At 43.4% G+C, this 13,760-nt stretch overlaps 1 protein-coding gene across 4 annotated transcripts in view; it reads left to right on the plus strand.

The window, feature by feature from the left end:
• Positions 1-1,137: 1,137 nt before the first annotated feature.
• Positions 1,138-13,760, plus strand: part of MGAT4D (MGAT4 family member D) — a 41,517-nt gene continuing 28,894 nt past the window's right edge. For 2 of the 4 annotated variants that reach the window (XR_003924874.1, XM_041124944.1), the window contains exons 1-2: positions 1,138-1,309; positions 13,192-13,353. Coding sequence is in view for 3 of the 4 variants with exons in the window: in XM_041124944.1 (XP_040980878.1) it covers positions 1,219-1,309; positions 13,192-13,353 (253 nt within the window). In the remaining variant the exon portion in view is untranslated. Of the gene's footprint in view, positions 1,310-7,880; positions 7,915-13,191; positions 13,354-13,760 lie in introns of those variants that run through there. The other 2 variants (XM_030024357.2, XM_030024367.2) reach the window with 2 other exon arrangements.

The following is a 13,760-nucleotide window of genomic DNA, read 5'->3' on the forward strand; positions in this document are numbered from 1 at the left end:
AAATTAAGGAAGTAGGTAACAGATTAGGTAGCAAAGAGCTTACTGCTCCTATCAGCTGACCAAGCCCGGTATTGTTTCTGAAGTTGTGCTTTAGCTTTTTGCAACACAGAACGGGAAGCCCTATTTTCTTTACCGCAGGTGTGGAATGGGAGGGTACATTTGTGAGCGGGTGGAGAACATGTCAAAGTGAAAGCCACCGACTACCTGCTGATCAGGTATAAAAAGGAAAGCCCTTTTCTCTTACAAAACATAGGCGGTTCTATTAGAGCTGTGTCCCTGTAACAGCTTCTGGGAAGCTCCATAAATAAGATGTCCCTTCCCTTTATAAACTATGTTATAGAAGGTGTATTCTAAATGGTGACTAATTTTTTGTTTGCTTGTGGATTGCTGAGGACTTAAAAAGAAAAGGAGGCGCGCCTGCCGTAATGGGAAGGCACATGTGTGAAGCAGGGCACGATGGCCGAAGTAAAATACCTTTACCGGTGTACCTTAGAATTCCATCAGGTTAGATTTCCCGGCTGCCTTCCCTACTTTTTCTTTAAAGATGAACCGAAAAGCTTCGTTTCTTTATCCGACTGTGCCAAACACGCGTATTAATTGTATGCTACAGCTTGGCTTCCCGATACGATCTTATAAGCAATACACAAACAAACGCACCGTTGGCTTTAGACGAAGAGCGTACCGACAGCCGTTGGGATGTTGGGACTTGGGCTAACCAGTACCTCCCGCCCAGGTGCCGGCCCGAGATGGTTTTTGCTGTAAAAATACAGCCTACGCTTGCCGCAGTCGAGGGGTTTTTCGGCTCGGACCCTAGCACCGGGAGGGCTCACGTCGGTGGAGGGCTCTGCCCGGCTTTGCAGGGTGGGGAATGGGCGTCGGGCGCTCGTCCGCGGGACCGGTGTCACCCGTGGGAAAGCCCGGCGGCGGGAGGAGCGGCTGCCACCGCTGCACCCTGCGGCTGCCACCGCTGCCGGGGCGAGGCGGCTCTGCCCGGCGGGGAAGTGGGGTGCTGGGGCGGGAGGGACGGGACCGGGGCATGCCCTCCCCCGATGCCCCGGCCCCTTTCGGCGAAGGGGGCGGCCCGGCCGGGCAAGGTTAGCGCAGCGCGGACACGCCCGGCCGGCAGTTGCCGGGCCGGCGGTTGCCCGGGCGGAGGAGGGCGGCGGCGGCGGGGCGAGGCGAGGCGAGGCGGGCGCGGGGTCAGCGTCCCGCCGGGCGATGCGGCGCCGGTACGGCCCGCTCCTGACGGCGCTGTGCCTCGGCGCCGCCTTCCCCCTGCTGTGGTACGCGGCGTGGCAGGGGAACCGAGGTGAGAGCGGGCACCGGCCGCGGGGGGCCAGGCCAGGCCAGGCCAGGCCAGGCGACGAGCCGCCGGGGCGGGCGGCACCTGCTGCTTCCCTCCCGCCGGGCCGTCGGGGGCACCGCGGCGCTGGGCTCCCTTCCCTCCCTACACCCCCGGCCGGGGTCCGCCCGCCGGTAAACGGGCGCCTGACGGGGGAGCGGGGCCGTCCCGGCGAGGGGCGGCGAGTTGAGGGCAGGGGCGCAGCGCGGGGGTCTGGGGGCGCGGGAGGCGTCGGGTCGCCCCGTCCCCTCTCCCGGAGCTCCGGCCCCGCCGCGGAAGGAGAGGGCCGGTGAGGGCGGCGGGTCGTTCTCCTGGGGCGGGGGGCTGCCCGCCCAGGCGGGGGCGGCCGGCGGGCTCGGCCCCGCGGCAGGCTGAGGGTGCGGGTCTCGCCCCTTCCCCGGGGTCCTGGCTTACGGGCACCGGGTGAGGAGCTAGCGGGGGATCGGATGCTGGGGTCAAACCTGTCCGACTGAAAAAAAACCAAACCCAAACGCCACCCGAATTTAAGAAACGGTTTTAATAAAAGTTCCTAGCAAGCGTCCCGCGTTAGGATGGAAAGAGCGGGTCCCGAGGTGACTGCCGTGGCTATCGCTGCTTAAGTGTTTTTGTTTGGGGTATTACTCGGGGAGGACGAAGTGGCGTTACCCATTCTGCAGTTGTATTTGTGCCTCGCATACAGTCGCTTTTCTGTGTGCGTGTTTGCAGCACAGGAACGCAATGTTCAGTCCAGAGGAAAAACACCTGGGTTTTTATATGTCCATTTATAAACTTTACAATTCCATCATAACTTTTTAGGTGGGACATGTTGGATAGATCTACAGGAAGCCGTGTCTAAGATTCTCTGAGCCTACACAGGAAAGATAAAACTGGTGCTGTTTTCCAAAAATAAACTAGAAGATCTGTCCAGATAGTAGGACCTTGGAGGCCTGCGGACGTGCCTTGTCGTTGTGACTGTTTCTTTGGGGTGAGGGAGAGAGAGCGGAGCTTTAAGTGTTTCCTATATGCACCTTTAGAAAAGGTCTGGGTTCATAGATGCAGAAGAATTAGAATGAGCTGATTAGTAATTTCTGGGCTGAACGCAGAACTCCAACTAGCTGTTAATTTATTTATATTAATTGTTTCTCTAACAAATAGAAGTGGCAGTAGAGATCTTGGCCCCACAACGGAATACTGAATAGAGTCGAGACAGTGCTGATCCTCCTGCCTTTATCGTTTCTTGTCAACCGTAGGGTTGTTTACCTTACAACACTTGACTCTTTTCTCGGTGGCAATCCTGCTAGGAGTAGGGAAGGAGAAACAGAAGTAGAAGCAGGGTGTGTCTTAAGAAACTAAGATCAAAGAGATGATAGAATGAAAGCGTTTGTCCCATCCCCAGTTACCAACCCTATCACCATGTTATCTTGTAATTCCTCGTTAACTGAAATTCCATTTTCATTCCGCTTTCTTTTTGGCCTTTCTTTGCTGGCCTTCTGTGCTGGGGTGTTTGGCTTTGAGGGTTTGGGTTTTTTTTGGGGGGTGGTGGTGTAATATGTGTTGTGGTATACATGTATATGTGGTGTTTTAACTTTTCTCTTTCCACAGTTGCCTCCTCCTCCACAGTAAACAGAGTAACTAATTCCTCTCAGATGGTGTCATTTTCCTAATTATTGTTATTACCACCTGTTTTCTTCACAAACCTTTAACCATTACAAATATAAATACGTAGCGTTCAGAGACACATTCTCACAAGCTTGGTAAATCTTATAAATGTGTAAATGAAAGAGTCGTTACTAGTAACTAAAGGAGGAGGTAACAGCACCTTGTGAATGACTTTGTATTAAGTTTATTTGGCTGGAAAGATAGTCTTTGCTCAGGAGCGGTGTTAGAAGACAGAAGCCTTCTACCCACCCACCCCAAACCCCCCAAGAACAGCCATATGTTGTTACCTTTTTCCACAGAGGCAGAAGCATTGGGAGCAAACCAACTTACGCTCTGTTGTTGCCACACAGTATCTATTTAAGAAGGTGGTTTAAATTAATCTTTTTCTCTGAAAACAGGCAGATGCCTCTGCTTAGATATTGTTAAACCTCTCCCCTTCCGTGCTACTGAACTTGCCTCTCCGCTGACCTGCCTAGCGCACTACAGGAGTTCTCACTTTTCTTGCATCCCGAGCTGCAATGTTTGTTTTCTTTTCTAATGCCCTTTTCACTTATCCCACCAGTTACTGAGAGGTCAAATACTCTCTCAGCTTGTCAGCTCCCATCCCTTTCACTCATTTGTCAAATGTTCTTCTCTGGTTCATTTTCTTCCACACACTTGTTACATCTCCACTTCAGTTTCCTTCTCTGCTTTGCCCATTAAAACATTTAGGCTGCTCTTGATCTTTGAGTACAGCATATCGCACGAAGCAGCAGTAGTCTGTAGTATTCCCTCTGGTTTCCATACAGTTATTGTTTCTTGGATTGTTGTGACATTGAGACAGCAAATAATCTTTTTTGTTTGTTGTACAACTAGGACAGGGCATCCTAGCTCAAGAGTAGTGGTCTTAAGTACTTCCATAATATGAAAAGTATCCAATAGCGCTGCAAAATATTGTTCAGTTTGTCTGCAGTCTCAGAGCCTTTCAGCCCTTGGGTATTAGCTTGAAGTGTAAATTGGCTGTTGGGTCTGTCCCGATTTCTGTGCAAATAAAAATCAATAGCTTAAGCCAGTGACCTTTAAACGCCTTGTACTAAGGGGGCTAGCTAGCTTGAGAAATTTGAGTTGAAATGTGTTTGCTGTCAACAACCGCAGTAAATAATTGGATTTTTGGTATGCTTCTAACTACTCAGTGCAGCCTGAGTGTTGACTTGCAGTTGTGAGACTTGAGTACGGGTAACTTGAACTGGCATGGCAGGTAAGATGCTCCTGCATCACTCATGCACTTAAAATGAAAGTTCAGAGTCTACCAAAGTCACTAGACTTCAGCTATTGTGAATATTATATACATTTTAACTATCCTTACAAAGATGTTTTCATTCTCACTTTTTCCATTGCTTTATAAATATAAGCGGAGGTTTCATTTTAAATAGGCTGACATTTTAATGAAGTCAAAAAAAAAAAAAAAGAGATAAAAGTAATGACAGAGACAATTGGTTATCACCAGATCTTCAGCAAAGCCTGATACCGTCTGTCTGAACTTGCATAGTGATTCCTTCAACATCCTCTAGAGTGCTTGTGAACACAGGCTGCTATTAGAAAGTAATCAGATGGACTGCTGTAGCAATACCTGTTCCATGTCCCGCATGGTTTTACTGTGAGCTTTTTGGTCCCTCTCCAGGCCCCAAGCAAATCCTGTCTGAAGCAAACAGTTTGCATCTGAGTGTAGGAAAGGGTGTTTTCAGGATGATGCAGATGTTCCTACCAAGGTGCAACTGAGTTACAATCCACTTGGCAATTCACCTGACCAAAAGTATTTGCTCTCATATGAATACTCTTCGTATAGATTTGTAGTTATGGAAAGCAGTATGCAACTTAGAAGATATGTAGTGATTTTCTCACACAGTTTTAGCAACTGTTTTCCCTGTAAATATTAATCGACAAGAAATACTACACGTATACAAAAATATGACAGTAAACGTAAGGAGGTAGCAAATCTTCTTCCTTCCTCACCCCACACTTGAAAAACAGTAAAGGAGAAGGCAAGAGTGCATTATAAACTCTTATGAACTTACATAAAGTTTCTTCAGAGGAAAGACTATTCCTGAATAAAAAGAAACTTTGGTGTCTTGGCTGAATAACAATGAATTTTTCAGAAGTCACAGCAATAAGGTATATCAGATCATCTCACATGGCAGCACTTCTTCATGTTGCTTGTAGGGGTTACAAGATTAGATCTCTTTGAATTGATTTGTAACATGTTGCTGCTGCCTTCACCTAAATTCGTGGCATGCTTTATCCAAGTAAATTAAAACTAAGCTTTTTCTGGAGGTTAGGAGAAAGCGATGCTAAAATATGATGTCACAAGGACCTATGCATGTTAATATAAACATGTTGAGTCAAACATTGTGAAACCTGGGTTTCTTTAGTTATTCCTTTGAGGTGGGGTGAAGAAGAGAGAAACTGTTCGTACTTAATTGCATTCACAGAAGTATACTTAAGGTTTATCCAATTGTTTAACGTATTCAGTTTTTCATTATTTCACAAAACTTCATCGGGAAAAGGGGTACAAAGGGTTAAAAAGGTATTTCTGATGAAAGTAATTTCTTTGCAGTTGAAATACAGTAATGTAGTGCTAGCCCAAACAGCTGATTACACTTTTATTTCCAATAATCTTCAGCCCACGGTGTGACGCCTTGCTTCGGCTGGCCAACCCAACTGCTCCTGCTGTGCACCCAAGCGCACGTTCCCAGGAGAGTCTGTCATCTGTGATGGAGATCTTTGCAGGTTTCCTCTCTGGACCCAACTGGCACACTCCGGCTCAAAGCTTCAATTAAGTAGTGGCACATTGACAGATTTGATAAGGAGTCTTGAATTACACCATTCTCATTTCAGCCAATACAGTTTATCCAGATTTACGAACACACGGAAGCCAATTTTCCTGCCTTCTCTAGGCCTGTTAGGCTGTGTTTAACCACTGTTTTCCCCAGTTGTCCCAGGTGTCTGGTGGGCTACATCTTCTCTCCTTGCCTTCAAGCATACGTTTCCTTCCAGTGGAACTGAGAGCGTACAGACGTTATTGCACATCCAGGTTTTGCCCCAAGAGGCAGTCAGGATGCGGCCAAAATGCGCAGCGTGGTAAGGGAAGAGTTTCTCCAGTCCACTGATTGCTTACTCAGTTGCTTTGCATAGTTCTGCATTTAGGTATTAAAAAAAAAACCCCTACAACAACCCCAAATGGGACTTAAGACTCAGTATTTACTGATCCCAAATTTTATATCAAAATTCATATCGAAGACTTACGAAAGCTGTATAGTTTTACTGGCTTCTTAGTGTGTAATTTACTGAACTACGAGTCTGCTGCTTCTTGCAGTTACTTCAGGCAGAATAGTGGCTGCCTTGTCCTCAAAAGTAGAGGAACTGAGTCATAAATCCTATAAAGATTTGGGTACAAAATGAGACTAGTTACTGTTGGTTTTTGTAGAGGAAGGGATAGGGAACATTTCAGACCTCTCTTTGTTTGCTGTGCAGTGTCTCATCACAACCTGTACTTTAACAAGTGTAAACAGATGACCTTCACGCTTTCCCAGTGTTGCACACTGAGTCTTGAGGAACACAGTTTTATCCAGAAACACTTTAGTTAGTGGCTAGGCATTTAATTAAATGTGTGTATAAATGAGTGATTGTTGCTACATCAGGCAGAACAGTAAAAATATTTAAAATAGTAACCAGAATGAAGCAATAACCATTGCTTGAAGTGAATGAGTACTTTTTATTTATCTGATAAAGGCCATATTCAAATCAGAATTTTCCACTGCTATTAAGAACCTGTATTGTGCTACTGACATTACTATGTTAAAACCAAAGTATATCAATTATGGGCAAACGCCCTGCAATATCCATTCAATTTATATATTTTTCCACTTATTTTTATACTATTGCTTTCCTATATAGTGATATTCTGACAGAATGTTTTAAGATCACTTTTTGCTACATTCTAATATAGGAAAAGACTCAGATCTAAAATGAGGATTGCTTGCCAACATTTAAGAAAATATTATTAGAACTTAAGTTGTATGTTCTCTGAAACAAGTTTGCTTATCTATTTTCAGTTAGATACAGTACGTAAATGGTTCCGTAAAAAGTATTCTATGCCAAACCCAATAGCAAGTCCGTGTTCATTATACAATTGAACGTGTTTTAAAAATTCCGTTATTAACTTTGATCTGCCTTTAACTTTGTAAGGTGTGTGTTTGTTTTAATACTGGAAAGCGATTCTGCTTCTCTTCCTAGTATATCCTCTGTATGGGCACAGAGGAACCCTAACTCCTCCGGCAAATTGCTGGCACGCTGCTTTTCTTTGATGTCGCCGTGTTAATGCAGTGTCCCTCCGCTGGCCTCCACCGTCTTGAAGCTCCTGATGCGGGTGCTGTCAAAGACGAGTAGGCACGCTGGCAGAACACACTGCTGCCTGGTTCCTCCGCTTGCTTAGACGCCTACATAGAGAGCTATAAAACCGTGGCGAGAGAGTCCTCGCCGCATGTTAAGCCCCGTGCTTTGGCTTACCAAGCCTGCGTGTTTGATACTGCTGCGTCACAGCTGGGCAAACATTTCAGCCAGCCGGCTGAGAACCGTGCCTGGCTGAAATTAATCTTTCTCCTCCTACTTGTAGCCTCTGCCATCTGCCGTGGCAATAGCCCCTACAGCCCAGTTGCCGCCAGATCACGGCCAGGACAGATGAGCGGGGATAATTAGAGGCTTCTTAACCTGCTCACTTAACCTTCCCTTTTCAGCTGTGTAAAATAAACCAACCTCAGCGCTGACTGACTTCAGAGGCTCCTGAAGATTTAAGATACGCATTAAGACATGCCACGTCCTATGCTTAAAACTCAACAATCAAAGCTACCCCAGTTCTGACGAACATTAAACATAATGGATGAATGTACCTAGTGCAGGTGAAGTGACTTCTGACTTTATGGTTGTATTTCTTGGCTGTCTCTAACCTGTTGGGAGACACAAATAATTCTGTGCTGTAATGCTATAAACAAAATATTTAAAGATCATGCACAAATCAGGGAAGGCGTCATTACCTGGAAAGGTGCTTAAATACCCTTAGACTTTAGCAGATTGTTGAATTTAAGTGTTTGCGTAAGAACTGGCTGTTCTGAACTAAGAGGCATTGTTTGGGGGATTTTTTTTTACTCCTTACTCTGAGAACAAAACTCAAGCTTGCAAAGTGTGTAACAAGATTTAGAAAGGTTTCTCTATTTTAGATCAGCTACGGGAAGATAACAAACCGCCACAGTTATTAGTGCAACCCATGCCTCGGTGGTTTAACATGCTTCATTAACCTGAACAGCGAGCAGTGGTGCCAAGCGTGGAGTATGACAAGACCTTTTGCAGTTAGCATGCTTGTATAGTTTTCTTTTATAAAGGGCATTAACCAAAATTCAGTTTCTACAATAAAGTATCTTTAGGTATGACAAGCAGTGTGGCTTGTAATCAAGAAACAGGACCAAGAGTCACTGCTATACTATGGGGTGTTTTCTTCCCTCCTTTCTGCCACTCCCAATTTTCCTTTTCTTTTCTTTTTTCTTTGAATGCTAGGAGGAGATAGTGATGAATTGTTTCACAGCTCGTAGATATTGCCAGAAATCAATAGTTAATAAAACTGGAAGCATTTACGATAATAGGAAGTGTGCGTGCATGGAGCTAAGAGAAATAATCGGTTGACTTTCAGAATGAGTATTTGCTTTAGAGATTAGTATTGTTTCTAAGCAGTTTCAGTTTCCGCTGCAGAAAGTTATATATATGTATCTGTTAGGAGATAGCACAAGATTGCATTTAAAACCATTTTAAGTGTTGCCATCTTAGAATTACAGTAGCCATAAGTGTGTATGACAATGTGTAGTAAACCGTCAGAGGAAATGCTGTAGTAGAGCTGAAAATTTGTTGCAAAAGCTTTGAGTGCTATCACTGCATTTCGTTGGTTGGTGGGGGTTTTTTTCCTCTCCTGGCTTGTAGTTAGTGCAACCCCATTGAAATTTCCTAGTAGGGTTTCCTTAGCCCAGCAGAGTGATTAATTTTCAGCTCACCAAGCGGAAAAGAAGCCTTTACCTTCATTTACTTTTTGTAGTTTTGCCATAGGTCCTCATCTCGCAATTTTCCGGTTTTCCCCTGACACTCCCCGTTGCTGGTAGAACTATCCGTAGACAAGGCATTGCCAAGTCGGGCTATTGCTGGGGCCAGACATCATTTTGTACTACAGCCAAAGCTCTTTTCTCCTGGCCCTCCTTGCCAGAGCGAGCAAATTGGTGAAAACGCTCTGCTTCTTTCCAAGCAAGCTATGGCAAGCAGCTGTGTTTTAAGTTCTGTGTAGATCCTTAGATACTTCTAAGAGCAACGCTTTCCACACACACACTAAAATCCATTTAAACTTCATGGGCATTTAAATATTTAGACTATTTAGCTTCATAACACTTCTAACTTTATCTTCTTAGCTTCCCACAATTGTATCAGTAATAAATACTGTTCATGACGGTACCGTATTGCACAGCAAAATGCAAAAAGTTCAGTACTGCTTTCCAAACACACATTTTTTGCCAAAGGTTTACTAATAGTTAATATTGATCATTTACATATGCTCTAATAACACTTAGAACATTTCATGTTCTACTTTGAACTATATATGCTTATAATAACAAACTCATTCTTCGCTAAGGGTGAGCAAATACTACATTCCTTTTGTCAAACCCTTGCTTCCCCAGCAGTCAAAATCAAATGAGAGAATCAATTACGAAGAGTCTTGTTCTACTAACTGAACAGCAGCTTCGATTCTGAAAGACTCAAAAATGTGGTTTCCCTCTTCTGGCCTGAAGAAGTAGCTAAGGCCAATTACAAATGCCAGCTTCCTTGGGTGCACTCAGTGATAGCTGAATATTGACCTTTTATTTGCCAGAGGCTTCTGTGATACTTTGGTAGGCTCACCTGTAAGTAAGCAAATAAAACTACAGTTATTTGGTGCTTGCCAAAATGTGAGCCCACTAGTTTTGGCCAGAGGCTTCTGTGATACTTTGGTAGGCTCACCTGTAAGTAAGCAAATAAAACTACAGTTATTTGGTGCTTGCCAAAATGTGAGCCCACTAGTTTTGAGTCACGCTGACACTGGACAGCTGAAGGAATTGTAAAGAGAGGGACTACAATGTTGTTATTCACCTGCAATTTCTTTACTGATTCCTCCTATAATATAGTTGTACTGAAGGGAATTTTAGTTTGGTTCAGCAAAATCTTATGCTATTACAGCACTGGAAATGTCAATGGAACACTACTTTCCAGCATTTAATTGTGAAACACCTCTGTTACAAAATGATTGATTCCCTTTTCAGAAGCAGCAAGTTGCATCCTGTGGTACCGTGTATTTATCCTAAGATTGTGGGCTTGCTCTTTGTTGTTTGCATCTTCCCAGGAGCACGTGGAACTTTACTGCAGGTTAAACCTCCACTTTTTCTTGGCACTTGATGCTATCTAACTCCTAATAAAGGCAATTGGAATTTCAAGAAAAATGTACATCCATTACTGTATCTTTAGTTTATATCTCTACATTTGTCTTGGAATTGCGAGATGAATCTCCACAGTGTTTGTGTGTATTGATGCTCTATTTGGAATCACTTTCTTGCTATGAAGACAGTAGGATTAATGTCTGTCAGTCACCTAAATCACCTTAAACCTTCTGTTTCCATTTTATTCGTATGCATTCTAAAGCAAAAAGCTAAAAGTTAGATTATGGCATTGGAAACACAGCTGCAAAAGAAAAGCATAAAACAAGAAAGTGTATTCCTACATAGTAGTTGATGAAAGGGATCTTCCTTAGGTACTCCAACAATTTAGCTCGTCTGGGGTCCTAGCTCTGGAGCCTGATGCGTCATGACAGATTTGTATTGGAAACCCATTTTAGCCTTTCCCCTGCCATTGTTAAAAGATGGACTCTCCATCTGTTGCCTCATTTGCTTCCATTTATTTATTTATTTATTCATTCATTCATTCATTCATTCATTCTCTGATTATTTTTTAGGGAAGCCTACTTCAGTAAAGTAGAACTTTCTTGTTGCATGCAGCTGAAATAATCCAGTTTTCCCCTCCCTTCAACAATGCTAAATTTACTTTCATAGCTGCATAGTACAGAATATTCCTGTGCCTTTCTTGCAAGTCAAAACATTTTTAAGACTGTCAGAACATTGTAGGAAGCATTCATTTAATGGGCATTTTACTAAACGTACTTTAAATTTTTAAGGAGACCAATAATAATAATACAGATCACATGTTTACTTCTTTTTTCTAACTACTTTCTTCCTAGATGTTTTACACTTCAGGGTCCTCCAATCATACATTTATTGATTAAATTAAGGACTTGTGTTTACTGCAAATAAAAAAACCTGTTTATCCAAAATGCAAATTAATTCCAGTTTGAAATGCCTCTGCAAATCCTCACAAATCTGTATTACCTGCGCGTTTTGCTCTTAGTCTCTTTTACAGGTTAGAATCCCTGGGAATCCAGGTGGCCGAGAAGGCCAACGGCATCCTGGCCCGTATCAGAAGTAGCGTGGCCAGCGGGAGCAGGGAAGCGATTGTTCCCCTGTACTCGGCACTGGTGAGGCCGCACCTCGAGTGCTGTGTTCAGTTTTGTGCCCCTCACTACAGGAAAGACATTGAGGTGCTGGAGCGTGTCCAGAGAAGGGCAACCAAGTTGGTGAGGGGCCTGGAGCACAAGTCTTATGAGGAGCGGCTGAGGGAGCTGGGGCTGTTTGGTCTGGAGAAAAGGAGGCTGAGGGGAGACCTTATCGCTCTCTACAACTACCTGAAAGGAGGTTGTAGTGAGGTGGGTGCTGGTCTCTTCTCCCAAGTAATGAGCGATAGGACAAGAGGAAATGGCCTCAAGTTGCACCAGGGGAGGTTTAGACTGGATATTAGGAAAAATTTCTTCGCTCAAAGGGTTGTTAAGCGTTAGAACAGGCTGCCCAGGGAAGTGGTTGAGTCACCATCCCTGGAGGTATTTAAAAGACGTGTAGATGTGGCACTTCAGGACATGGTTTAGTGGGCATGGTGGTGTTGGGTTGACAGTTGGACTCGATGATCTTAAAGGTCTTTTCCAACCTAAACGATTCTATGATTCTATGAATTCACTTTTGCTGACAGACAATGATGGGTCCTAGAAAATGAGTCCTGCCAAGGATGGGACTCAGCACAGTCCACAAATAGAATGGGAGAAGTGTCTAAATAACAGCATTTAACTAACTAAAAAAAAAAGCAGCATTATAAAACGTTTTTAAATGAAGTAGAAGTCCCCTTCTGCCTTCTACTTTCTTTACTTCCTATTGCAAAGTGAGTGACATTCTTGAAGTGTTGCCTTATATTAATTTTAATAAGTCTAACAATCTTCATTCACGTGGCAATGAGGCAGTGGAGGCACTGGCAGGTATGAGTCATATATCATCTGTGATAACTGAGAAGTTCTGACAGTACTGGCTTCTTAGGAAAGTGGATCTTCTGTAAACATAACATTGACATTATCCGAGAATACTACGCAGAACAGCAGAGGTGTCTGATAACCATGACTGAGAGTACAGTGTTTCTAATATCAATGTGATTATAGAGTATTTCATCAAAGGTGGGCTATGTATTATGAAGGTATCCTTCAATCCAGAGCACAGTTTCAGTTGTTATCTAATTAAATATATCCAGGAGTTCAAATAACCATCTTTACTAATAGTTCTTAATATATTCCAGGCACTTTTTAACTCATAGATGAAGACTGAATACCTTAATATCTGTATTTTAATCTTAATAGTGTTTTATACAAAAGACAAGCCCTTACATAATTACACACTTCAATGTGACAAGGGTCGTCAAGATTTGTCACTTGGTGACAAATGTTGTTGGCTTTACTAGATAGCACCTTCCCCTGCAACACATAGTCTTTCACTGACTTTTTCCTTATTATGGATGTCATATTCTTGTCTTCAATTGCAAGCCTTTACTCAGCTGTGCTCTCTAAACTCTACTTCTTAATACTCTTCCAGACTTCTTCATTCCATGAATGAACTTTGAGCGGCCTCTTTTATTATTGTTTATACACTTCTGGTCACGTCTTCTTCTGGTCCATCTCCTATTCTTAAGCTTCCTCTTTATTCCATCATATAATTCATCTCTGAAAAGAAATTATGTTCTCATTGCAGGAAATGACTTAGACATGCACCAAAGCCAGCTTCTGGAACTTCGGCAAAGACTATTGTATGCTGAAAAGGAAAATAAAAAAAGATCACATGAACTGAGCAGTGCCCTAGATGAAATTAAACATGTAGTTGCAAAAAGAATGAACTCGACAACAAATCATACAGGTTTGTACATATAAACATGTACTGTGTTAACGGTTCAAAGTTTTGTGTGCTCATGTTTCTTTATCAGCGGTGTGGGAAGAAAAATCATTGATTTGATTAGGTGGAAGTTGCTACTTTAAAAAAAAAAGGGTGGGGAGGTAACCTGTAGCCCCTCTTTAAATAGGATCGGTTAGTAACTAAACAAATAAGGAGAGGAAAAAAAAGGGACACAATAGACTGCAGACATGTCATAGTGGCAAAGCTGTACATACTGCTAATCGAGTTTCTTACAGTGCTTATCCCTTTCCTGCTGCCAACTACAGAGCACTGAATAAGCCATTTTTACCAGCTTTTACTATGCCACTACACCCTGATAAGTACTAGGGCTGTGCCTAACCTGGAAGGCAGGTACACCTCCTCAGATGTTC

Source organism: Aquila chrysaetos, chromosome 1 (assembly GCF_900496995.4).
Source record: "Aquila chrysaetos chrysaetos chromosome 1, bAquChr1.4, whole genome shotgun sequence".
NCBI classification, from domain to species: Eukaryota; Metazoa; Chordata; class Aves; order Accipitriformes; family Accipitridae; genus Aquila; species Aquila chrysaetos.